The sequence below is a fragment of the Nothobranchius furzeri genome, chromosome 12 (genome assembly GCF_043380555.1).
Source record: "Nothobranchius furzeri strain GRZ-AD chromosome 12, NfurGRZ-RIMD1, whole genome shotgun sequence".
Taxonomy (NCBI): Eukaryota; Metazoa; Chordata; class Actinopteri; order Cyprinodontiformes; family Nothobranchiidae; genus Nothobranchius; species Nothobranchius furzeri.
In genome coordinates, this window is record NC_091752.1 from 33,094,539 (window position 1) to 33,122,012 (window position 27,474).

The window sequence follows — 27,474 nt, forward strand, 5'->3', positions numbered from 1 at the left end:
TCATTGCTAAATTAAACAAATCAGCTGTGTTCATGATCTAAAACATGCAGGAAACGTGATGCAATTCCGAGCCAGAAGGTCCGGTATGTTTAGTGGTTTCTCTGCTCCAACACACTTATTCAGTGGTTGAATCACCTGTGAAGCAGCTGGTCAGGCTCTGCAGAAGCGTGTTAATTACCTGCTGATTGAAATCAGGTGTGTTGAAACCGAGTTCAAACTAAAACGTGCTGGATACCGACCCTCCAGTCCAAAAGTTGAATACCTCTGCTGTAAAGGGTCAGTTTAGCACATTCTGGCCCAAGAGGACAATTTAAAAATAGGCAAAAGTTGCAAATAATCCCTTGAACTACATCGATTCGTTTGATTTAAATCCTCAGAATCACTCTCATGAATCCCTAACAAAGCCACAAGTGAAAACAAGGGAGAAAGTTGTGTGAGAGCCTCACACCTACAGAGTCATTACTGAACGTAAGGGCCGATCTGCGTTGTGACTGTCTGCACGTGTGTTCTATGTTTACATTACAGTCAGACTTAAGCTTTTTAGCCAAAGTTCCCCATGATTGAAATTCTCAGTCAGCCATCAATCTGCATTATAGACTGATTTCCTCTTGTTTGGTGGGGGCTAACTGAAACAGATTGAGACAGCTCTTGCTCGCTGCATCACTAATGGCTGGCAATGAAAGACGTCTCTGTGCGGTTGACCCGTATGTGGAACGGGATCACGTCGCCGCTCAGAGCGATGAGGAGAGCTCAGCTCAATACAGGGAGTCTCTTCGGCATCAGTCAGCAGTCAACAGCATCCTCGTCTTATTGACTAAATGTTGCCCAGAAATAGAATCTAATCACAGGGTTTGGACAGGCTCTAGTTCTTCTAATGGTTTACCATTAGCTGACTGGAACAAAGCCAAAAGCATAGGGAAATATAACAATATATTCTGAGGGTCCGTGTTGCACGGCAATAATGGCCCCTCCATGATTACCGCGGCACTTGCAAAGATCAGAGGAGGTTTGCAGCAAAAATGATTACTCACTCACCTCTGCTTTGAATCCTGCTCATTATTTTCTGTCACACCAGTCTCCATTAACCCCATGAAGGCCCTGGAAAGCAGGAGCTCAAATCTGAGGGCTACACATGTCCTCCATTAGGCTGCGTTGAATGGATGATACAGGAGAGCAGCATTTAAGTGAAACAATCACAAAGCCATTTTGCAAGCAGGCCACAACACAGTCATTACCTGCATGACATAATTGACAGTGAACACAGGCAATCTTGTTAATTGATTACCCCAGACCTGTGGTAATGGAAAATGCAAAGCCTCATTGTATCAGCAGCTTGCGTCCCTTAACTTTCTAAGCAGATGGACGCGCATTAATGGTTCTAGACGTTCCTCCCACAGAACCCCGTCATCTTTTGAAGTCCTCTCATGAATTTCTCTGCTGTAGGTGTTGACTTTCAGATAAGTTATACGCTGATCAAAAACACAGCTGACACCCACGGGAGAGCACGTGCCTCTGTAAGAAAATTTCCTAATAAGGATTATGAATTTTTTCCCCCCAGGTTAAGATGAGGATGCGAGCGTAAGACCCCGCTCCCCACTCGCGCAGCCTCCAGCTCCTCCTCTGATGCATCGTTTGCATCAGTAGTTGGGAGCACTTGTCCGCGCGCTGCTGCACCTCCCCACATCGCATTCGCGGACTCATCGCAGGTGATGACAGGAGGAAAATCCAGTCCTGACTAAAAAAAAATATATATATATATATATATTTTTTTTTTTTAACGATTTGGTTCCGAATCAATGTAGGATGGAGACGCGTCTCGGTTACTGGCCTTTTATCATTCCCTCTGAGTGGATTTGGCTCTTCATCCTAACTTCGATTCTGGGTGGAAGAACAGAAGCGGAGGTAAGGTGCATTCCTTCATGCCAGCTGCCGCCCGTCGCGGCGCTACCGCGGGACACGTCGGAGCTGGATTTGACACCTTTTGGCGCGGCATCAGGAGAGGAATTAGTTGGGTTTGGTGCGGAGTCACCCGGTGCAGACGCTGCGGAATTAACAGAGATCGAAGAAAGTTCACTGAAAGTACAACCACTGGGGTTAGGAGAGAATAAAACAAGTGGTCCGCACAGGGACGCATTGGGCGGCCACGCATCTCCTCCCCAAAATGCTTTACGCGCGCCTGTCCCTGCTCCCGGTAACGTTACCGAGGACTACACTGGTGAGGACAAAAACAACACATTTCATTTTAAACGCTGGGATGTGGCTGGAACGCAAGACGGGGATGTGCCAAGTTGGAGACGAAGTGCCCGGAGCGCAGATACTTGGTCCGAATTCAGAAGCGAGGACCCAGACGATGCTTCTGATTTGGGCCAGGAGGAGTTCCAGCTGACGAGTTCGACATTTGCACTGACCGGGGACACTGCTCACAACCAGGCGATGGTGCACTGGTCCGGACAAAACAGCAGCGTAAGTAGCCTCCACATTTACGCACGGGCATCTGTTTGACGCAGTGTGGTCAGCGTTTACCCCTGGATCATTTTAAGCTTTCATTCCGACAGAGAGGGAAAGTGAGAGTGCTGAGATCTTACAGGATTTGGAAGGGCATCAGTGTGTGTGTGTATGTGCGCGCGTGTGTGCGCGTGTGCGTGCGTTTGTGCGTGTGTGCGTGTCCACCCACACCTTCACTATATCGCACCCTGAGCAAATTTAGCATTACATAGTAAAATTATAAAGAATATCCGTTTCCACGCTGCTCTTGTTAGGTTCATATAAGATCTTATTCTACCCTGTTTGTAACTATTTTAGGTGTTTCACAAAGCGCATTTTTACGTTGTTTGGTAGTTTTCCTTTACTTGATCAGACATAATATTTTCCATAAACCCAGTCTTGTGTTTAAACCACAGCTTCAGCATGTCTTCCTAAAAAAACATTTTTTTTAAATACAGAAAAGAGACTGATGTTCTCATGTTTTCAACTGCATAAAAACAACTGACTTTTATTATTATTTTTCTTTTGAAATGTAGATAAAACCCTGGAAAAGTGAAGTAAAACAAATAATTATTATATCCATTACATTCTCCATTTTTAACCTCTGTGGGCTCAAATAGCCCTCAGTGGAAGATGTGAGTGAACGTGAAGGCACTTAAAACAACAGTAAACTTTCCTTGTAACATCGTTCCTCTCCATTTGAGGTCTACAAGCAGAGAAATGCCAACATCCATCCTAAAAATTTATGAAGCCATGCACATTAAGCTAAAAATCCCAGTTGCTTATTACTTTTGGTCAGAAGGCACACTTTGAATTATTTATAATTCTGCTACAGAATTTGCAGCCAAACTAGTAAATATTTCCTGTCTGTTTAGAATGAAAACAAGCGTCTGATTGGATGGATTTACCTATAAAATGAAACGACACTCATTTGGAAGGCTTATTTTTATGTACCGAACAAGCTGAATGGTTGAACAGTTGTGAACAAGAATCAGTTTCTGATGAAATGCTGAAATGCTCACTTATGTAAATTTGTACAGGTCTGTCATAATATTGTCAACATCATATGTACTTTAAAAAAACTTTGTTTCCTTTTCTCACAATCATGTGTTAAATGTATACCAATAATACTAAATGCTATTTACTGTCTATTTTTAACAAGCTCAATCCTAAAGAATTAACACCTATTTTCTGTTTTAAAAGTTCTTAGGATTAATTGTGAGCCAGAAACTTAATATTTAATATTCATGTTATGTTTGCTTTTGACGAATAAAGAGCATGAGTTAGTTTCATCCTCAACCCAGCGTTCTAATTGGTAGAAGCCAATTATTTTCAGGATCTGGATTCACACTCAGATGAGAACCTCTTCTCCTCCATCTTTGGTGCAATTTATGTTTCCACTTCTACTTCGAGACACACCCTTTCGTTTTTCTAATCCAGATGGTTACAGGATACTTTATTTTCAGAATTTGTGAATGAAGGGCACAAGAGGCATTGTTCATGCACAGTTATTGGTTCCTGTTTAAGCAGCATCTCTAACATTGCCTGTCGTCTTCTGCACAACTGCTGCTTAAAACATTAAAGGTGTGGAACACTGAAAAAACATATTTAAAAGATTTTCCCTATTAATAATCGGTCTCTCTTTCATGCAGGCTCAACATGAAAATAGTCTCCTACACCTATCTCCAACATTATCTTCTGATAGAAAATAGACAGTGACACATTGATAGTCTCTCCTCCAGGCTTGAGTTATTTGTGGAGATAAAACATCAACATTGCAGGTCAGTGTTAGAGTTGTGTTGCTATTATCCAGTCTGAGGTGAGATGCTCACATTTTAGGAAATAAGACTCAGAATCCAACCGTCTGAAGTTCAACCCTGATGTGACTGACTTGCCTGCTGGTGGTCGTCGAAGGGACCGGTGGCGCCAGTGTCGGCAGTCTTGCTTCTGTCAGTGTGCCCCAGGGCAGCTGTGGCTACATTGTAGTTAATCATCACCAGTGTGTGAATGTGTGTGTGAATAGGTGAATGACTGATTGTGTTGTAAAGCGCCTTGGGGGGTTTGGGACCCTAAGGAAGGGGCTTTACACATACAAGCAATTTACCATTTCTAGTTCCCGGTAATGGTGCACCAGTGTTTTTTTCCCCTGGAGTATGACTTACAAGGTGTTCATTCCTCCTAGAGACCACTGCAAATGTATTGACCAAACAAGTGTTCCACGCCTTTAATAAAATATGCAGTCACAGCTAAACAGCTATGGTTACCTACAATCACAACCTTTAAAGGTTGTCCACTTGTGCTTTAAGCTTCTTGATTAAGTCTGAGGTTTAAACTTTTGGTTGGTAACTTGGGTTCCATAAAAAGCTTTCTTATCTAAATCTAATAATACTTTGTTGTTTTTACCCATTTTTTAAGGATAACTGTTTGAAAACCTTGCTGTGATGGCCTCACAGTTTCACAATCCACATGCAAACCTTGAGAGGCATCATGTGTTCCTCCTATCTTAATTGGTTCTTGTTTTCTGCAACGTTTCAGTGTCAAGTGATTGGATTTGAACAATTTAACTCATGCAATTAAACGAAAAGCTTAATTTATCTGATTAGCTGTCATAAACTGACACAATGTATCTGACGTTTGCGTTGTAAGAAGCATTCATGTTTGGCTACCTTGAATCGTTTTCCTATATGGGTCTGTGTGGTAACAACGTTATTTCATTTAGTTTATCAAAGGTGCTTTGAGACTTTACGACCATCCAAGTGCTCAACCTGTTTGAAAGCATGAATTGTAAGCTATTTAATATTCAGTGGTCTCTAGTGTGCAGAAGAGCATGCTTGAGTTTGCTCACACTGCCCAAGGTTAGACATTTTTATGTCGAGTTTTGAACCATGCCCTTAAAAAAATACCAAGAATATCAAATGTTCCATCTCTATTGATTTGGTCCAATGTGGCAGAATAAGAGCTCAGTTTATTAAAGGAATGGATGAAAAAAACCTTTTCATTGCTTTGATTTCACTACATATTTCATGATTTTAAGTTGTATTTAATTCCAGTTTTCTTAGAACTTTTTATTTTTTTTGTGAACTTTATTACAGAATGTGGTACCAATGGGTGTGGATAAAGTTTATTCAGGTTTTATTCAGAGGAGTAAAACTGCGAATCTGAAGTTCGACACTGCGTGTAGGTGTGAATGTGTCTGTCATTCTGTTTGCCCAGCGAGGCTGTCAGACTGTCCTTGGTCCTGCCTTTGAGCATGCTGGGACGGGCCTCAAGACCTTGAACATATTTGCCCTATTTTATATTCACTCTACATTCAAAAAGAGTTTAAAATTAGCAGCATAATTTATCTTACTAAGAAAGTCACTCTTGTCTCTTTTTTGTTACAATTGAAGCGTGACGTCATGTGCCCACACCCCCAACCCTGGGCTGGAGGGCAAGTAGCCGGCACCTCACTGCTGACCACAGTTGTGTGTATCTGTTAGCTGTCAGAGAACAGAGCTAAAAAGCTACAATTTGCATTGTTAACACATGCAGAGCTGTAGGTTGCACAAGTGGACAAAAGAAAGCCAGTAAAGGTAAATTTTAAAGGTTTACAGCTGATAAAATAAACAGAAGGCAGTGGATAATGGCCAGTTCTAGTGGATAAACCACCCACAGAACATGGCAGACAGATATGTGACAGAACGTGTCCAAAAACAAACAAGTTAGCCATCTATTGTTGCTTGAGCCATCTAATGACTTATATGCCGAAGAGCCGGGAAAAACCAACCGACTGAGCAGATCCAGCAGCAGGGAGGAGCTGTAGAAATCAGTCCTGAGAAATACCCGCGTGTGAAAATGACATTGCCGCTGTGGTGTGTAGTTCAGTGTGTGACCGACAGTAACGGTCTGTCACGCTGTGAGTAGGGGGGAGGTTAGGACCCAAGATGTAGAACCAGGGAGACACGAGGCAGGAGGTGGAATAAACATTAAAAAAATCCTTTATTAGGAGTGATTGTCTAAAAGTAAATCCAATGGGGCAGGAAGTCAAAACCAAAAATCCTAGTATGAAAACCAAGACACGTAGAGATAAAGTGCTCTCTTAAAGAGCAGACCAAGAGAGGGTGCGAGACAACGCTGACACAAACAATGAACCAACGAACACAGAAAGACAGGACAGGGTTTTATACTCAGGGGCTGGATGATTAGGAGGATTGGGCACAGGTGATACCAATAACACAGAGGAGCAGAACAGGGCAGGTGAGGAAAGCCCCAACTAAAACCTGTTAAACAAAGCTACTGAACTAAATAACTTGAAACACGGTAGAAATAACACACTGGAGAACTAAAGATAATAAAACTAATGATCTAGGAGTAAGAGAACCAAAAACACTGGAAGACAGGGAAGGATGATACCTAAAGGGAGAAACGAACTAGACAGTCTACAATAACAGAAAACTAATGATAAGAAAAATGACTAAAGGAAAACGTGAGGGAAACCTGGAGAGAACCTGGAGGGGGCTGGGGACCACAGGGAGGCACCTGAGGGGGAATGCAGACAAGGAGACATACGAGGAACACAAGGAGACACATAAGGGGGGACCTAGAGAGGGATGGAGAACACAAGGGGACACATGATGAGGGGGACGCAGAATGCAGACCATGACACAGTCTCGTTACAATAATTACAAAAAATGTGTTAGCAGTCTCTAATGTCTTTCTTTTGTGTTCCTGTATGCCTTGCTCGTCAGAATAAATGGAGCAAATGTTAACGTCCAAAGACTAGCGGTGTCATGGCGATTGTTCAGCACTGACTCCCAAAACGTTGAAGAGATCCAGTTACTCCTCCGGTTCAGCGGTATAAAGTCCAGGCGGCCGGTTCTGAGAACTGTCACCCCCCACAGCGTGCTAGCTATTACAAACGCATCTGGATGCTTTGTGCTAAACACCATTAGCTTTGAGATGTTTCTTTTTTTGTTCATCTGCACAAATGTGTTAGATAATTTTAAGTAGTAATATCTAAATCCTTAGGTTTTATTTTGCTAGCTTAAATCACGGACATACAGCTCTGGATAATGGCTGGAGACAGGGTTCTTGCCCTCCAGCTAGTGTGGATGTGCGCAGATGTAAACAATAGCTGAGCTTCCTTTACCCGAACTTCAGGGTAAAGTCTTGGACAGGTTAATTGACCGGAAGATACGATGTCCCAGTCCTCTCAGCTGTCGTGTCTCCATTCAAATTTAGCCCTTTTAAGATTTTTGCACAGTTGTCACCATATTGTGACTGCTTTGGCAGTGAGTGATGTCAGTGGCCAGCGCCAAAACGCATTCACAGTAACATTAATAACATTAAAAGCATTTATTCTATCAAAGTTTATCATAGGGGGAGAGCAGCTGTGTGAAGTAAAATGTGGTGTTTAATGACCAAAAGCAGTGTTGTTTTTTACAGTGCTCTGTGAGACAACAAAGCCCTGTTAATGAAGTATTTGGGGGAATTTCCAAGTTTTTTTGAGTTTTGGGAGTTTAGTAACAGCTATCGGGGGATTCCTTCGTGTTTTCCGGTGTCCGGAGTTAGATTTGAAGCACGATCGGTGGTTATTTTTTTTTGCTTCCTTTCTGCCTCACCACCAACTCTTCTAATTTTACTAATGCTGGCTGTTTTGGAAAACATCTGCTGATGCAATTTCTTGCAGTGTCACAACCAATCAGCGTGAGCTAACCAAAGGTTTCTCTCAGCTACTCCACCGGGCCGTTCTGAGTACCTACCCCTGAGCAGATACTCAGAAGGTTTCTGAAAACGCCGGTTTGGCCGGTCCAGTCAAGTGTTGAGCGGTTCCTGTAAATCTACCCTGAAGCTAATGAAAACGTCCCTAATAATTTATAATGAGTCTATAAAGTTAGTTCAAACTGGGACCAGTACCTTCTTGGTTTACAAAGTAGAATTTGTTGTTATAGTTATGCTCATCAGAGACCCATTGGTTGATGATTCCTGTAGAATAAACTGATGAATGAGTAAATATTAGGTCATTTTTTATTTCTTACAAATAAGGGAATGTTTTATAAAACTTTGGACACAATCTTTACTTCCATCTTATAAAACAGCTCAACATGATCAGTTTAATTATGTTCCCTTGAAAAAATAATAGAAAAATCATGTTTTTAAACACTGTCTCAGGGTTTCTTAATCTCAGAAACAATTTGACTAGATGAACAAGCTGCTTGTGGATTTTAAATCTATTTAAAGCTACCATCCATCTGTCAAGATACAGGATCCATCAAATGTCGAAGATAAATTTCACTGCAGGTGCGTAAAACTGTATCTCCCTAAAAGTGGATTTTTTATTTCACTATTTTCAGTGGAAGGTTGTTAGTCTGAGTTAAACATGAGAAATCCATCAGAGCCAGCTCTATTTCTGAATGCACCAAAAAAGCAGTTGATGATGAGGGTTCGGTTATTCGCCTTGACTTGCCAGCCTCTAGAAAACGACTTTGAAAATGTGGTTAAAATTAAATGTGTACAGTTTGTTGTGAAGTCCTGCGTGGCTTTGTCTGAGAAACTCTTTGAAGAATTCAGTTAAAATTGGTGGAATATATTAATGCGTAGCCACAAGTTAACACTACTGATGGGACTGGGATGAAGTCATGGAACAAAGAATGTATACTTTCATTACTGCTTTGTACAAAGAAATAATAATACATTAAACATAATTTAGTTCTCAACATGAACAACACATAGCATATTTTAAAGTGCAAGTATCTTTTTAAACAAAACAAAAAAAGCCAAAAATGTGAAACTGGTGAATACAAATGAAAGCAATATGGTGTAATTTAACTGCTTCAGTGGCAAAACCTTGAAAGATGTTTTATATTTCTGATATTGTTGTTGAGAAAACTCGGTTCACTTTCTTTACGGTGAAGCTCGTTAAAATCTGCTGGCAGATGTCCTCAGTACAGAGTTTTGAGATCTGGACTTTGACTTGAAAACTTTGGATAACACCTTTTTACCCCAAACAGGGTTGGCACAGTAGGTGCTGATTCCTCTCAGCAAGAAGGTTGTGAGCTCAAATCCCAGCTGCAGCCTTTCTGTGTGACTTTGCTTTTTCTCCTTATGCCTGCATGTGTTCCAAAAACATAGAATTTAGCTTAAACGTGAACTCTGAAGTGTCTCTAGATATGAGCGAGAGTGTGATTGGTTTGTTGACCCTATGTGTCTCTGCTGGAGTTAAGCCTCTTTCACACCGACTGAGGAAAAACAGTCGTCCAGTTTCTGTACAACTTCCTGAAAGAACGCAGACTGTCATTCACACTGTGTGCAATGCAAGCCTAACCCCCCCACCCCCCCACCCCACCACCACCACTACTGTGCCTGAAAGTTGGTGTGAGCTGTTGAAATGCTTGGTTTTATTTCTGCTTAAAGGTGCAATATGTCCAAATGAAGTAAGAATGACATCCTGTGGTCAAACTTGGTTACTACAGCCCATTTTATTAACCAAAAATTACTTTCTCACTGCCGTTTCACGAGTTTCATGGCAGTTGCCAGTTACAGATCAGAATATTCTACATGAGATGCAAAGGCGAGTCAAGTATAGTAAGTTAATAAGTAGATATGTTGATGTAACCCAGAAGCTAGAACCTTAATGAGGTATTAACTAATTGGCTTACTAATATGATCCATCCTCAATTTAGATAAAATATAAAATATAAATTAAGGAAATTAACAATACTAATTAATAGATATCTAATTAACTAATAGATAATTTCATAATGAATTATTGGAAGGGTGAATAACTAAAATAACGAGTTTAATATTAAACATCGGTTAAAACAAGAATCTTGAACATCACTAACAGAAACAGAAGAGGAAAGCTGTATACTATTGGTCCAGGTGGGAATCTGAAATTTCATTGGCTGAGAGAAATAAGTCCCGCCTCCGCGAAATAAAACCGTGCGACGCAGCTGAGCGAGAGGAGAGACAAACGGCTGTGCAGCACGCAGATACAGAAAGCAAAGACTGAGCGGTTAGAGAGAGAGAGAGAGAGAAAAAAAAACAACGGTCGAGGCCGTGAAGAACCCTGATTTGGGTGCCGCATAGATAGAGGGAGAGGCGGACTTGACTCCTTCTAATAAGAGCTAGGAACTTGGAACCAACGCGGTGAGTAAAGAAAAAAGAAGAGAAAAAGCTAACGATGCAACTTAAAAAAAAAAGGAAACTTAAATAGCTTATCAAATTAATTCCATTCTTATAGATTTGTGTGGAGACGACAGAGTGAACCAATCCTCTGTAGGAGGGAACCGTTGGAGCGCGTTGGTGAGTGAATGAGATTGAATTCAGTAAATTGTTGAATTCAAAAAGCTAATTACAGCAACCGAGGTGACAGCAGTGGGCTGCTAGACGTTAGATCCCAGGAGTTAACATCTCAAACTACCAGTTAACGGTGGTAGGGCATATAGGAGTTAACGGCTCAAACCGCCAGTTAACGGCGGTAGGGCATATGGGATTCCCAGGAGTTAACGGCTCAAACCGCCAGTTAATGGTGGTACGGCCTAGATGTACAAGGTCCTCAGGGGCGTTATAGCTAACGCCATAGAATTAGCAATGCGTCCCTTAACCAAACATTTAATAATAAAAAAATAGATAAATAAAAATAAATAAAAGCTAACTGATTAGGGAGGAATTATTTTACAAAGGTGGACCAAAGGACCAGAATTTATATTTTGTTGAATTTTGTTATAGAACATTTTATTTATTTATTTATTTATTTATTTATTTATTGTGTTACAGATATACAAGGTGTCACAATGCTGTATAGAAACACAACTAAATGTATCCTTGTTGTCATGAATGTATTTCTTGTTGAATAGTGTAGAGTAATAGAATCTAACTGAGCCTATTGAGCTGAACAATTGTTGTCATATGTAATTATATTTCCAGAGCTACTGAGAATTATTTTAATAGACAATCAAATTGATGTTATGTTAGTTGAACTGTGAACCCAAACATGATTGGCTATGCCAATAGAGTGAAGCATTTGTTTAAGTCTGTAAGACTTTATGCTGTGATGTGACGAGAAGGGTCGATGCCAACTCGCTAACAGTCCTGTTGTTTACAGGCTGGGTTTTTTTTTCCTTGGGTTTGATCCCGACTCCTATGATCACTCACTTGGAACGAGAACTGGATTTCTTCCTGACGAGGGAGATGGCGAGCCTTAACCACTGAACGAACCAGGACATCTCAAGTAACTGAAGAGCAGACTGCTCTCTTCTGTGAACAATCTCAACGGTGCGGTAGGAAAAAATCGCACCACCGGACTCTGACTTTCACCCCAAGCGTGGGGATTTGACTTGACGCCGGCTGACTTGTGACTCATATGATCAAATCTCATACCGACCATTTTACTATTGTCGATTGTTTTCATCTGTTTTTGTGTGTTATCTTTATGTGTTATATTTCCCATTATTATTAAAATTTAGTATATAAACCGTTTCATGCTATACCCGTGACTCCAGTCATTCTTAAACAACCTCCAATTCTCCCCGAACCTAATTATTGGCCCATTTGTTTATTTTTTCTTTTAATTATCTTATTGTATCCTGTAATCCGGTTACATAAAACTTGGCGAGCCAGCCAGGAGAATTGTAGAGTTGTTACCTTAGCTAACCATTGACTGACATCATAAGAGTGCCTGGAGGTCACAGTGGTTTGCCATTTTGGCATTATTGGTACTTTTGAGTGTTTTAAAATGGAAGTTGTGAAAACAGAAAAGGTCAAAGTTTCAAATGCTGTTTTAATCAGTGGGTCAACTGATACAGACCTTGATAACGAAGTCTTTGGGTTTATGGAAGGATTCGGACCAGTTAACAGGCGCATTAAGTTACCAAACTGTGATCAGATTATTGTGGAGTTTCAACATGAAGCCACTGTTAAGGAATTAAAGAAACAATGTTTACCCTATGACAAACCTTGTACTAGGAACCCAGATGTTTTCTTCCATATTCAAGACCTAGCCAGCGCGTACAGTCTAGAAACTAGCACATCTGCCACTGATGCCTATCTGTCAGAGCTCAGGGACATAGCTGCGCGTAGCAATCAATCATTTAAAGACCTTCTAATGGAGGAACTGGCAAAAATTGGGGAATCTTTAGGAAGGGATACCCATGCATCTGAACCAGTCACTGAACCAGAGCCAATGCTCCATAGTGACCAAGTTACACATTCCCTGCCTTTAACACCAGAAGTTAACTATATGAACAACTCAAAGGACAATTGTCCACCTACAGAGACTGGAAAACAAAACCCTTGCATTCCACCAAATCTTTTAAACACACCTGAGGTTCAGCGAGTTATTGTGGAACACATTGTTAAAAGCAGTGAGGTTATCCCTCCGCCTACTTCACAATACAGACTAAAACCGTTCTCAGGGCGAGTTCCACACCCTTCTTTTGAAACTGACTATGATACTTGGCGTAGTAGTGTAGTGTTATGCATAAATGATCCTTCACTCACCAAGTCCCAAATTGTACGAAGAATCGTGGAGAGTCTGTCAGCCCCAGCAGCGAGCATCGTTAAAGCTCTTAGTCCAAAATCCGACCCGGAAACGTACCTTGAACATCTCGATTCAGCTTACGCAGCTGTCGAAGACGGCGACGAGCTCTTTGCTCGCTTCTTAAACACAAACCAGGACAGTGGTGAAAAACCTTCCGATTACTTTCAGAGGTTATACACCTTGTTAAACCTAGTTATTCAGAGGAATGGAATTTCCTCCAGTGACGCCGACCAGCAGCTGCTCAAGCAGTTTTGCAGAGGCTGTTGGGACAGCTCGCTGATTTCAAACCTGCAACTCGAACAAAAGAAAGACAACCCGCCTCATTTTACAGCACTTCTCCTCAAACTGCGCACTGAAGAAGACAAACAGGCTACTAAAGCAGCACGCATGAAACAACACTTAGGGGCACAACGAACTAGAGTGTATTCAAATGTGCAAACAACATGCTCTCAGAGTAAAAACACTTGTGAACTGGAAATAGATGATAACTGTGATGACTTACGCAAACAAATCGCTGAGCTCAGGAGCCAAATTGCACAGCTTAAGGTTAACAACACAGATAAAAAGGCAAAGAAAACTCAAAAAGAGTCAAAACCCCGTGTGGGGACTAAAATTCCAGATGAGCCCAAACAGATTCAGCAGATAACAGCAGTGGTGCCCAGACCAAAGCCTGGATACTGTTTTAAGTGCGGAGAAGATGGGCACATAGCTTCTAGCTGTAGCAACGAGCCAAATCCAGCACTAGTTGCAACTAAAAGACTTGCTCTTAGACAGAAGCAGCGCGAGTGGGAGATGTCAAAGCCAATTGCTCAGTCTCCTCCTTTAAACCGGTAGAAGCTCCTATCGTGGGACAGATAGGTGCTAAAGTAGAACCAAGTCCCTCTAAGGAAAGGACAGAGAGACTTTTTTGCAAGCCAGTTCATGCTCATTCAGTGCCAAAACTTCCCAAAAGATTAGTGGGTGGGCGATGCACAGCTACAGTCTCAGTTAACAGTGTTGAATGTAATTGTTTACTGGATTCAGGGTCCCAGGTAACCACCATTGCCAATTCTTTTTACCAAGAACACTTACCTGACCTCTCAATTAAACCCATCAGTAATCTGTTAGAAGTCGAGGGCGCAAACGGTCAAGCAGTTCCTTATTTAGGATACATAGAGATAAGTGTCACATTTCCAAAAGAGCTCGATCAGTCTGGACTTGAGTTACCTACCCTTGCGTTAGTGGTTCCGGATATAAGCTCAAACTCTGATACACCACTACTCATTGGCACAAACACACTCGATCCTTTTTATGAGCAATTGTCTGCCAATAACTTACCTGATTCCAAGGCACTCTCTTATGGGTACCAACACGTGCTAAAAGCCTTAGCAGTCAGAAAAAAACAAAGCAAAGATGGACGAGTTGGTGTGGTGAAGCTTCGAGGGAGAACCCAAGAAGTTCTCCCTGCAAATAAAAAACTGTTACTAGAAGGGTTTATGCAACCCAGCCAAAACAAGCATGAGCCTTATGCACTCATTGAACAACCCACCAATGGTTCTCTACCAGGGGGTATAATTGTAGACTGTTGCCTCATTTCCTTACCTTCACATGGTCCATACAAAGTACCTGTTGTACTAAGAAACGAAACTAACCATGACATCACATTACCCACTAACTGTGTGATCGCTGAGTTAGTTAAAGCCGATCGTGTTATGCCATATCCAGAACCTGACAAAAGTGATCAGAAAGTACTTGCGGCGTGTAGTTCGCAGCAACAGACTTCACCTTCAAACCCTCCTCTCAGTTTTGACTTCGGTACTTCGCCCTTGTCCGAAGAATGGAAAGGGAGGATCACCAACAAACTTAACACTTACTCCGATGTGTTTTCGCACCACGATCTTGATTTTGGTCATACACAACAGATAAGACATCACATCAACTTAAAAGACGAGACCCCATTCAAACAGAAATCTTGGCCGATCCATCCACATGATTATGAAGCCGTGAGAAAACATTTGGAAGCCCTCTTGGAAACCGGTATAATAAGAGAGTCGGAGTCTCCATTTGCCTCACCAATAGTGGTAGTTCGGAAAAAGAATGGTGAGGTACGTCTATGTATAGACTATAGAAAGCTTAATCTGCAAACCATTCGCGACGCATATGCCCTGCCTAACTTGGAGGAGTCCTTTTCTGCTCTCGCTGGATCACAGTGGTTTTCTGTGATGGACCTCAAGTCAGGTTACTATCAAATAGAGATGTGTGAAAAGGATAAACCTAAAACTGCTTTTGTTTGCCCGTTTGGGTTTTATGAATTTAACCGTATGCCACAAGGAATAACAAATGCTCCAAGCACTTTCCAACGGGTTATGGAAAAGTGTATGAAGGACATTAATCTGAAGGAAGTGTTAGTTTTCCTAGACGACTTGATCGTCTTTTCCAACTCCTTGTAAGAACACGAAACCAGACTTTCTCACGTTCTTGAACGGCTTAGAGAATACGGACTCAAGCTATCACCAGATAAGTGTCGTTTTTTCCAGACATCTGTGCGTTATCTTGGACATATAGTATCTCGAGATGGCATAAAAACCGATCCAGATAAGGTGGAAGCACTCAAAACATGGCCGAAGCCTCAGACTTTGAAGGAACTCCAATCTTTCTTAGGATTTACCGGTTATTACCGACGCTTCGTTAAAGATTACTCAAATATTGTCAAGCCACTAACATCTCTCACGGCTGGTTATCCACCCAAACGGAAAAACTTTAAAACACCACCATGTAGATCAAAGTACTTGAACCCCAAAGAACCCTTTGGGAATCGTTGGAGCCAAGACTGTGAGAAGTCCTTTCAAACTATTATTGAAAAACTTACCACTTCGCCAGTTCTTGGCTACGCTGACGCAAAACTCCCATATCTAGTACACACAGATGCTAGTACGACCGGACTCGGTGCAGCGCTATACCAAGTGCAAAACGGTGTCACACAGGTAATCGCTTATGCAAGTCGCGGTTTAAGCTCTAGTGAAACTAGGTACCCTGCGCACAAGTTGGAGTTTCTAGCCGTAAAGTGGGCCATAACAGATAAGTTTCATGACTATTTGTATGGGAACACATTCACTGTCATTACTGATAATAATCCGTTAACTTACCTCTTAACAACGGCAAAACTCGATGCAACGAGCTATCGTTGGCTAGCTGCGTTGTCCACCTATAATTTTGACATCAGATACCGTGCAGGTACACAGAACGTTGACGCGGATGGCCTGTCTAGGAGGCTGCATGATAAACCTGAAGACAACTCAAAATTCACTGAGGAATGCCAACGACTAGATGAGTTCCGATCTCATCTTTTATCCTCTGTCAAAGAAGTCGAGCTTCAACTTCAAGCCGAAGCAGTGAAGGCAACATGCCAAAAGCACATGGTCTTGGATGAGACTGATTCTCCTTGTGGTTTAGTTCAGTCACTTGCCATGTCTGCAGCGGCCATTCCAGACCTATTCCAGTTGGAAGACAATAGTGACAGTTTCTTTGCTGTGCCCAAGTATAACCATGCTGACCTTGTCTCCTTGCAGAGGAAAGATCCAACCATTGGCCGAGTCATTCAGCTGCTTATGACTGACAATAAACCGCCAACTGATACTATTGCAGAACCCCCGGTGGTTCTTAACCTTTTGAGAGAGTGGAAACGGTTTGAGTTTCAAAATGATTTACTGTACCGGAGACGCCAATTAGGACCAGAGACATCATTGCAGTTAGTCTTGCCTGATTCATTACGTTCAACAGTCATGCAAAGCCTACATGATGATATGGGGCATCTTGGGGTTGAACGTACGACAGATCTCATTCGGTCCCGTTTTTACTGGCCAAGAATGGCTAGTGATGTCGAAATCAAAGTTAAAACTTGCGAAAGATGTATCCGTCGGAAGGCCCTCCCTGACAAAGCTGCTCCAATGGTGAGTATTACCACCACCAGACCTATGGAGTTAGTTTGCATGGATTTTCTCTCCATAGAACCAGACAGTAAGAACACTAAAGATGTCTTAGTGATTACAGACCATTTTACAAAGTATGCAGTGTCCATCCCAACCAAAGATCAGAAAGCCACCACCGTCGCGAAGAACCTGTGGGAACATTTTTTTAGTCCACTACGGGTTTCCTGAGCGTCTTCATAGTGATCAGGGACGGGATTTCGAATCACGTACAATCAAGGAACTTTGTTCTTTACTTGGTATCCGTAAAGTCAGAACGAGCCCTTATCACCCTCGTGGCAACCCCGTTGAACGGTACAATCGTACATTACTCAGCATGTTGGGAACTTTACAAGCCACTGAGAAACATCACTGGCGCGATTTTGTAAAACCACTTACTCACTCGTACAATTGTACAAAAAATGACGTGACGGGATACTCTCCCTACGAGCTAATGTTCGGTAGGCAGCCTCGGTTGCCTATAGATATTGCCTTTGGGTTACCGCATTTGAACAAGCCCTCTATAACTCATTCTCAGTATGTTAAAGAACTGAAGAGTCATCTGGAACAGAGTTATGACATTGTCATAAAAAACTCTCAAAAAACAGCGAGGAAGAACAAAGAACGGTTCGACAGAAACATTCGTGAGTCCACACTAGGTGTGGGAGATCGTGTTTTAGTCCGAAATCTTCGCTTAAGAGAAAAGCATAAATTAGCAGACAAATGGGAGCAAACAGTGTATATAGTTCTCAAACAGATGGAAAACTTGCCAGTATACACTGTAAAACCAGAGAACGGAGAAGGACCCAACAGAACACTCCACAGAGATCTTTTACTGCCTTGTGGTTTTCTCTCTTCATTAGAAAATGAAACAGAACGCGTTACGAAACCTAGCAGACCTCATACAAGACAGAGTTCAGCCTTAGAACCTGACCCAGATGAGCCACTTGACGAAGAGGTAGATGAGTTTTATTACTCTGATCTTCCACAAGTGCTAAACCGACCATCCTATCAAATAGCGGTCACCTTGCCAAATAGGGAACTCATAGCAGATTCAGGACCGGTAAATAATATTCAACAACAAAACACACTATCCTTACACACAGGGGATCGCAAGGAACCAACCTTAGCTGGTAATGAAAATGCTGAATTGTCCTTACTTGACAAAGGCATCAACACCGAAACATTCTTACCTGAAAGAATGAGTGAAACTGCGACATTCTTACCTGAAAGAGTGAAAGAAGCAGCAACATACTTACCTGAAAAAACGAAAAAAAATGAAGTATACTCACCTGACGTAGAAACGGGGGATGAAACTAACACAAACCTACCTCAATTGGATGGTGTCCTAAAGTCGCAGCAACGTGATGTAAGTTTTGAACCCATCATACACGATCAGACACATACATCTGAAAAGACCAAAGTCTTAGAGAATAGCTCATCAGCTCTGTCGGAAACAGAGAGCTCACTTCGTCCTGTCTCAGTTGAGAATCAAACCGAAACGGATGAGCATGATACTGTGCAACCAGAGATGTATGTCAGGAGATCTGAACGAAGTAGTCAGCCTCCTCAAAGACTAACTTACTCTCAATTGGGCAATCCACTAGTGACCGTAGTTAGGTCCCTTTTCCAAGGACTTAATAAAGCTTTTATTGACTCTCTTACTCAAGAAGTTGTGTACCCCGTAGAAACAATGCACAGGGACGTGCATGATATTTAATGGGGGAGGATGTAACCCAGAAGCTAGAACCTTAATGAGGTATTAACTAATTGGCTTACTAATATGATCCATCCTCAATTTAGATAAAATATAAAATATAAATTAAGGAAATTAACAATACTAATTAATAGATATCTAATTAACTAATAGATAATTTCATAATGAATTATTGGAAGGGTGAATAACTAAAATAACGAGTTTAATATTAAACATCGGTTAAAACAAGAATCTTGAACATCACTAACAGAAACAGAAGAGGAAAGCTGTATACTATTGGTCCAGGTGGGAATCTGAAATTTCATTGGCTGAGAGAAATAAGTCCCGCCTCCGCGAAATAAAACCGTGCGACGCAGCTGAGCGAGAGGAGAGACAAACGGCTGTGCAGCACGCAGATACAGAAAGCAAAGACTGAGCGGTTAGAGAGAGAGAGAGAGAGAAAAAAAAACAACAGTCGAGGCCGTGAAGAACCCTGATTTGGGTGCCGCATAGATAGAGGGAGAGGCGGACTTGACTCCTTCTAATAAGAGCTAGGAACTTGGAACCAACGCGGTGAGTAAAGAAAAAAGAAGAGAAAAAGCTAACGATGCAACTTAAAAAAAAAAAGGAAACTTAAATAGCTTATCAAATTAATTCCATTCTTATAGATTTGTGTGGAGACGACAGAGTGAACCAATCCTCTGTAGGAGGGAACCGTTGGAGCGCGTTGGTGAGTGAATGAGATTGAATTCAGTAAATTGTTGAATTCAAAAAGCTAATTACAGAAACCGAGGTGACAGCAGTGGGCTGCTAGACGTTAGATCCCAGGAGTTAACATCTCAAACTACCAGTTAACGGTGGTAGGGCATATAGGAGTTAACGGCTCAAACCGCCAGTTAACGGCGGTAGGGCATATGGGATTCCCAGGAGTTAACGGCTCAAACCGCCAGTTAATGGTGGTACGGCCTAGATGTACAAGGTCCTCAGGGGCGTTATAGCTAACGCCATAGAATTAGCAATGCGTCCCTTAACCAAACATTTAATAATAAAAAAAATAGATAAATAAAAATAAATAAAAGCTAACTGATTAGGGAGGAATTATTTTACAAAGGTGGACCAAAGGACCAGAATTTATATTTTGTTGAATTTTGTTATAGAACATTTTATTTATTTATTTATTTATTTATTTATTTATTTATTTATTGTGTTACAGATATACAAGGTGTCACAATGCTGTATAGAAACACAACTAAATGTATCCTTGTTGTCATGAATGTATTTCTTGTTGAATAGTGTAGAGTAATAGAATCTAACTGAGCCTATTGAGCTGAACAATTGTTGTCATATGTAATTATATTTCCAGAGCTACTGAGAATTATTTTAATAGACAATCAAATTGATGTTATGTTAGTTGAACTGTGAACCCAAACATGATTGGCTATGCCAATAGAGTGAAGCATTTGTTTAAGTCTGTAAGACTTTATGCTGTGATGTGACGAGAAGGGTCGATGCCAACTCGCTAACAGTCCTGTTGTTTACAGGCTGGGTTTTTTTTTTCCTTGGGTTTGATCCCGACTCCTATGATCACTCACTTGGAACGAGAACTGGATTTCTTCCTGACGAGGGAGATGGCGAGCCTTAACCACTGAACGAACCAGGACATCTCAAGTAACTGAAGAGCAGACTGCTCTCTTCTGTGAACAATCTCAACGGTGCGGTAGGAAAAAATCGCACCACCGGACTCTGACTTTCACCCCAAGCGTGGGGATTTGACTTGACGCCGGCTGACTTGTGACTCATATGATCAAATCTCATACCGACCATTTTACTATTGTCGATTGTTTTCATCTGTTTTTGTGTGTTATCTTTATGTGTTATATTTCCCATTATTATTAAAATTTTGTATATAAACCGTTTCATGCTATACCCGTGACTCCAGTCATTCTTAAACAACCTCCAATTCTCCCCGAACCTAATTATTGGCCCATTTGTTTATTTTTTCTTTTAATTATCTTATTGTATCCTGTAATCCGGTTACATTGTCATATCTGCTGTTAGCGCCCTTGGGTATTTTATGGTGGCGAGCACTTCCTACGCTTATTATGGTTGTTTACTTCCGGCGTTATCAGGAGTATGGTTGTTTGCCGGCTTGTTGTTAGCTCACTGCTATAGTTTAGAATGACTCAGTTAAGGAAGTAAAACACAAGTATTGGTTATTGAAAAGTAGCTTGAGAAATTTTTAGTGCAGACTATTTGCTTCAAATTAACCATTAGCATTGTTAGCTCAACTTTAGCTTCTAACCTGCTTCACCTGCTATTAGAGTAAAACAAAAAGATGCTGTAGCATCTTGGGAGTACAAGAAATACCTTTTGGGTTTCCCCTGTTTTTTTGCTTCAGTGCTAAACTCTGGAAACTTTTGGCAGCTGGTGTCGAATTACAAACTGCAGGGTTAGTTCAGCGTGGCCTTGGAAACTTTGTGGGCTCACAGACTGTAAACAGTAACTACATCCCTCTTTTGTTTTTTTTTTAAAGGAGAATACATTGAGAAGGAAATCTGTTTCAATGTGACCTCCCTTTCAACAGGATTGAGACATTAACAGTTCTTACATGTTTCTGTACTTTATGACCTAACTTTACTTTTTTCTGATCTTTTTTTTAGACAAAAGAGTTTCTGTTTGCTTGTCCTGTCCCTTACTAGTCTTTGTCTAAATGTCTTGTCAAACAACTTTAATATGAACACCATCTCCAAGATTTCTTTGGGTTTATTCCAGGTTCCCAGAGAACCGGGCGACCTGACATTTCAATAATCTCATTAAATCATCTATTTTGAGAAGTTCACTGGATGTTTTGAAAGGTTTTCCGTCGCCCATCAATTGCCGGTACCTACAAATTGATGGGTTCCAACAATCGTTCATTTAAGATCATTGCAGATTTTTTTCTATGATGCCATGTTTAACCTACCAAATTGCCATAAACCAGCAAACAAGTAAAGCTTCCTCATTTACAAAGGTTGTGATCTCCATTACAATCCTTGTACGCTTCTTGATGATACACGCTTTTAATGTCATCTTTCTTGTAAGCATCATTATATTTAATGTCAACAGTAAAATGATGATAAATGAAAACAATCAAATCAAACCTTTATTGCGATTATCTGGAACAGGAAAAGACACGATGCAGTAAATAATGGAAATTATCAACACCTGCATGCATAAAAGTGTCATATAAAACTCAGCTGTTGCTATTGGTTTTATCCATGATTCATATGTGATAAAATCTTATGCAACTCACAGCTGTTGCACTTAATTATGTCTTATGGCTTAATAAAACACACATTACTAATCTTGTGGCCATGCACCCATTATTGTCCCTACCAGTGCCACCAGATGTGTAAATAAAATAAAATATAAGTAGAAGCGTTGCTAATTTAGTTTATGCACAAGACCGCTAGGATGTTGAATCTGCTAGTTAGAAAAACAAAAATGGTGGGCGTAAATTCCATCTATCCATCCATCCACTTCTGAACCCGCTTGTCCACGTGGGGTCCACGTGTGTGTGTGTGTGTGTGTGTGTGGGGGGGGGGGGGGGGGGGTTTGCTGGTGCCTATCTCCAGCAGTCAATGGCAATCAGGCGGAGTACACTATGGACAGAGAGCCAGTCCATCGCAGGGCAACATAGAGACACACAGGACAAGCAATAATGCACACACACACACTCACACTGAAGGACAATTTAGACAGACCAGTTAACCTAACAGTCATGTTTTGGGACTCTGGGAGGAAGCTGGATTACCCGGAGAGAATCCACGCATGCACAGGGAGAACATGCAAACTCCATGCAGAGAGATCCCAGGCTGGGAAGCGAACCCAGGACCTTCTTGCTGCAAGGCAACAGCTCTAACCACTGTGTCACTGCACGGACCCAGGTGTAAATTGTTTTAGGGAAAAAAATTATTTTTTTAGAACAAACACAATTTCTCTCAAAGCTTTATTGGATTTACAGTCAGCTGCAGTATCGTAAAGCTGGTCACAAAGACAAATATTAATTTATAATGTCTGCTTTATAAAGGAAAGGTTAATTGCCAAGCATAATTGACAATGCGCTTTTTGTGTCTAAGTATGCAGTAAAACAAAAGGGAAACATTACAGTGAAAGATCAAGGATAGACTTGAGAGTTTAGTGACACTAAGCAAGAATTGGAATGTTTTCCAAAAGTAAACAGAAAGAGGACCTATAATAAAGGCAAGTTAAGAGATCAAATTTAGTAATAAAAGTTGGACCTTTCCTTTCAGCTCGGCAAGAAGAGAGAAAATAGTTTCTCTTTTGCACCCAGAAACTGCGTTGCACGGGTGTTCTAAAATAAATGATCCCCTAAAGAAAAGGATTGATTCTCAAAAAGGCAATTGTTGTGTTTCCACTGCAGGAGGTCCTGGAACGTTGTGGGAGGGAGAAACATTACCAGGATATACGATGGCTCGGTCTTCTCAGCCGTTGTGTCTCCATACGAATTTGTCCCTTTCAGGACCTTGCTCAGACGCCAGCTGCTTCAACAGTGCATAACATCACTGATCAGTGTCAAAAGGCATCCATGAATAGTGATAACATTAAAGATGTTTCATTCTGTCACGTAACTGCATCCATTCGACATGGAGAGGGGCTGTGTGAAGTAACAAGCATTGTTCAATGACCAGAAGAAGCTTCATAAACACAGGGCCGACAGTGGTAGATGAGTTAGGTGGGATTGAGTCTGTTACAGTCATTGTGTCCTTGGGCAAGACATGCTATATAAGTTAAGTCAACAAGTAGTACTCAGTGAGATCACAAAAAGTCACGAATTATGGGGGGGGGGGGGGGGGGGGAAATAAACGTCCTGGCATTTTTTGACATTGGAAGTATAGAAAGATCGCTTTCCATCTCAGAAGATGTTTATATTGTTGGATGTATGATTACTGGGTTCTTGCGGTTTGGAGTTAGTGAGCACCTGATGTATCGGAGCACTATGGAGCTGATGGGAGTCCTGGCAGAGGTCAGAGAAGGTATTTGCCTTGCTTTGAAAGCTCAGACTTAGATGTTGCTCGAGATGAATTGCAAGCTAGATGCTCTGAGCAGTAATCTGTGTTTTCAGAACTTGCGTGCAGAACGGATACCAGCTTGGACAAAATTGCAGCATGGTCTATTAAAAACTAACCTCCGTTTATTCGGCTGTTTGGATGTCCTCGAGACCAGAATGGACTGAAGGCAGAGAGGACATTTTTAAATCTCTGGCCTGTTTCAAAACAATAAATGCTATCTTAATCTTGCTCCCTAGGCTTGGCCTTGAGGGCTTGGTCAGGTTAAGTTAAATTTCCTTGTTCCAGGACGCTGGTTGAATGGTAATGAAGTTGATTCTGATTCCGGAAGTTCTGATAGTGGACGTGGGCCCAAGTCAATGGTTGTATCTAACATACAGTTAAACTGGATGTTTTTCTGAGTGTTCGTTGGTACCAACATTAGTATGTTGATTCGTCTTTATGTGTTGAGTATGATCCTCCAATACAAGCTGAATAAATTATTAGTATTTCTAGTTTTAGCAATTAGGTGTGCCTAACCACCAAATGCTGAATCTGTGTGTTTGTTTTGTGCAGCAACTAGAGCAACATCTGTTTGATGTTCCTTGAATTTAGATAGTAGTGAGGTTTTTTTAAGCATTCGTTAACTCCTATGGCTTCTATGTTTTGTTTTAAGTGTGAAAAAAGAGGATGAATTTTGTTTCCACCAACTCCAGCACACAGGAACAAACATCTGCTTTCTGGCTTTTTGTTGTTTTCTTCATAAAATGCGTTGAAATGCTCAGACAACCACATGGCTGAAGCTTTCAGAACGGACCTCCACTGGCTCTCCTCCCTCCCAGGAGGCTGTGATGGATGGGTTGTGGAGTCAGTCAGGGGGCTTGATGTTTCACAGATTGAACATCACGAACATAAACAAATTCACGAAAAACCTCATGATGAGAATGGTTAAGAGCACAACTCAGTGTAACACAAGCAAAGATTTTTTTAAACAAGTTTGTGGCTGTGGCGTTGCCTTTGCTGCATGAACAGAGTTACTGGTTGTTAACGCTCAGCACTGCACAGAAACTTCTGGCAGGCGGAGTTCAGCTCTGTCAAGCCACCAAGCCTTCCCGTGGTGAGGTTCTCTCCTGCTGAGGGATTTTTATAAAAAATTATTTTAGCAATGAGCTCTGCGCCTCTCTTGGGTTTCCTTTCTTCTTCACCAAATGCAGTCAAGCAGTGCTCAGATTACAAATTCATGTCAGGTAAAGATACTTTATCCAGAACAGGATCATCTTCATATGCAAGAAACATAATGAGATCTCACTTTTTTCTATTTTGTCCCCCATGTCACCTAAATCTTTGTGTTTGCACCTCTTTGAGGTGGCTTGAATCAGACGTATGCTGTGTGCTACTCTTGTTTGCTTTTGCGAGTCACTGTAGCCTCTACCAGCTTTAGAATAGAAAATTAATCTTCAGAATGGTTGCTGTAGCAGCTGGTAAGCACCAAATCTGCTTTCTTGTGTACAGATATACCCTGAAAATGACATGTCTTGAGACTTATTGTTCAAACTTTAAAGAAATCTTTGAAATCCTTTCTTTTTTTAGTCTTCAGCTGGTATGTCATTATCCTAGAAGCTCTCTCCCAGTTGGCTGCATTTGTTCGTATTTTTTGTCGACCATTTCTCAGTTTGCACCTTGAATCGTGCCTCGGAACATTTTTATTTCACAGTTGTCACCTGAATCCTTGTTTGTCTGAGTTACACCATCTGGCCACACATAGAAAAGCCATACATTCACAGCCAGGAGTGAAAAAAAGAAGACTTTGCATCATGGTTATGGTGAAGCATTTATAACAGTTAACACTATTATTATGGCATTGAAAATATATTTAAAAAAGGGAAACAAATATTACACAAACCATTTGGGATCATTTTTAGCTGTCTTAGTTAATTATTGTTGAGGAATTTGTAGATTCTTAATTTAGACTTAGTGATAATTTTAACATCACTTTCAGTTGGAAAATTTAACAAGGTGTTCAGCTCCCAGCAGGTGAAATAAAAAAAAAACATGTAAAGAGCTGGTTACAGTCTGTAGGAGGAAAACATGGCGTTCCCAGCATTCAGTCTTTTATGCTTTTCAGAAGAAGAAGAACAGAACAGAATTTATGTTGCTGCAATGGACTTTCTATGTTGTCTATTATTATAAATTTTTAAGAATTTGGTGATGCTCATAACACTTAATCTTAGTTTGAGGAAATTGTCAGGATAATAGACAGTTGGACTCATTAAAACAAATTACATAATATATTTGCAGTTTTTGTGCATTTCTGCACATAAACGTCAAAATAATTCGTTATAAACCTACAGAGTTGGCTAACTCAAATGAAGCAAACAAACAGATCTGTGTTTCTATCACTTTTTTCTCTTTGAGATATATATAAAAAAAACTAACGTATCACTTTAATAGCATTTAAAATAAAGTCACACAGGTTTGGTCGTCTCTAGAAGTTTAAAGCTTTGCATTGGATGAAAAATTAAAAGCCTAACTCAGTTTTTGCCCATAGCACAGACACCATCTACATATTAAGGTAAACAGTTGCCATCAAAACCATTTTCACCAGCTCTCCATCATTCACCGCCATTATTTTGTAAAACTCATGAGTTATTTTTCTTGCATTCGTGGACTTTTAAGAAAATACACCTACACAGGCAATAGAACAAAGGGAAGAGAGATACCTTTTACTAACACATTTCTTTAAAGGTGCAATATGTAAGAATTAAGCAAGAATGGAAACCTGTGGTCAAATTTGGTTACTGCAGACAATTTATTTAAACAAAAAGTTACTTTCCCTCTGCTGTTCCATGAGTTTTATGGCTGTTGTCAGTGACGGATCAGCACCAGAAGATTCTAGATGACAAGCAAAGAAGAGTCATTCACAGTTAGTTGATACGTAGATAAATATGTTGTCAAATCAGGTGTGGCACTCTTGGGTGTTTTACAGTAGGGAGCACTTACTACACGTATTATGGTAACATGCCTCTGGCATCACAGGAAGTGTGGTTGTTGTCCATCTTGCTATAATAGTTCTGAATGACTCATTAAAGTGTGTGAAACACCCAAGGGCGTCAGTTTGTTTTCAGAATTGCTGGGGACAATAACCATACGCTTGAGTGGGGTTTAAAAATTGCTGGGGACAATAAAGTAGGCTAGCACAGGGGTCGGCACCCCACGGCTCTGGAGCCGCAATGCGGCTCTTCCATCCATCTGATGCGGCTCTCTGTTTGTAAAATAATGAATGGATATTTAAATAAAATGCTTTATATTTTACTGCATTAATTTTACATCTGTATGCCAATTCTAAATGTAAAGATTGTCTGCGTAAACCTGAACAGTTCCAACCCGGTCTTACTGTGAGACCGGGTTGGCGCGTCACGCTTGTGCGTAATCATATAGGCGCATTCTGAGCTGAAGAGGATGTGAGATTCTGGGATTCTCCTCAGACAGGCTCCTGGATGTGTCGCCACATTGGAGACAGGAACAAGTGCTATTCAGCCAAAGTTTCATAATCAGGGAACATTTTCTAAGTGACAAGTCTCTCTGAGAGACAGGGTTTGGAAAACGCTCGCTTCAGTGGGAGGAATCTTCCCGCATGCCCTCTGGGTGGCTCTGGGGTTAATCAAGTTTAATTGTTTCTCTTTGCAACAATCTTCACAGGAAGGCAAAACAGTTAAACGGCAGGTTACAGATATTTCCATTTGACTGTTTATTTTGACAGATGAACTCAAGGATGTTGCTAGG

General features: G+C 41.0%; 2 protein-coding genes across 4 annotated transcripts in view; both read left to right on the forward strand.

The window, feature by feature from the left end:
- The first annotated feature begins 1,614 nt into the window (after positions 1-1,614).
- Positions 1,615-27,474, forward strand: part of LOC107376006 (VPS10 domain-containing receptor SorCS1) — an 88,492-nt gene continuing 62,632 nt past the window's right edge. For both annotated transcript variants that reach the window (XM_015944879.3, XM_054750337.2), the window contains exon 1: positions 1,615-2,463. In XM_015944879.3, coding sequence (XP_015800365.3) covers positions 1,804-2,463 — 660 coding nt within the window. In that variant the 5' untranslated portion in view covers positions 1,615-1,803. The remainder of the gene's footprint in view (positions 2,464-27,474) is intronic.
- On the forward strand, positions 10,073-13,837 carry LOC139062112 (zinc finger CCHC domain-containing protein 12-like). 2 transcript variants are annotated; one of them, XM_070542550.1, is made up of 3 exons: positions 10,073-10,611; positions 10,706-10,767; positions 11,570-13,837. In XM_070542550.1, the coding sequence occupies exon 3, from the start codon at positions 12,200-12,202 to the stop codon at positions 13,835-13,837; it is 1,638 nt and encodes a 545-aa protein (XP_070398651.1). In that variant the 5' UTR covers positions 10,073-10,611; positions 10,706-10,767; positions 11,570-12,199. The 2 variants fall into 2 exon arrangements, with proteins under 2 accessions (XP_070398651.1, XP_070398650.1); XM_070542549.1 differs by having other exon boundaries at positions 10,073-10,767.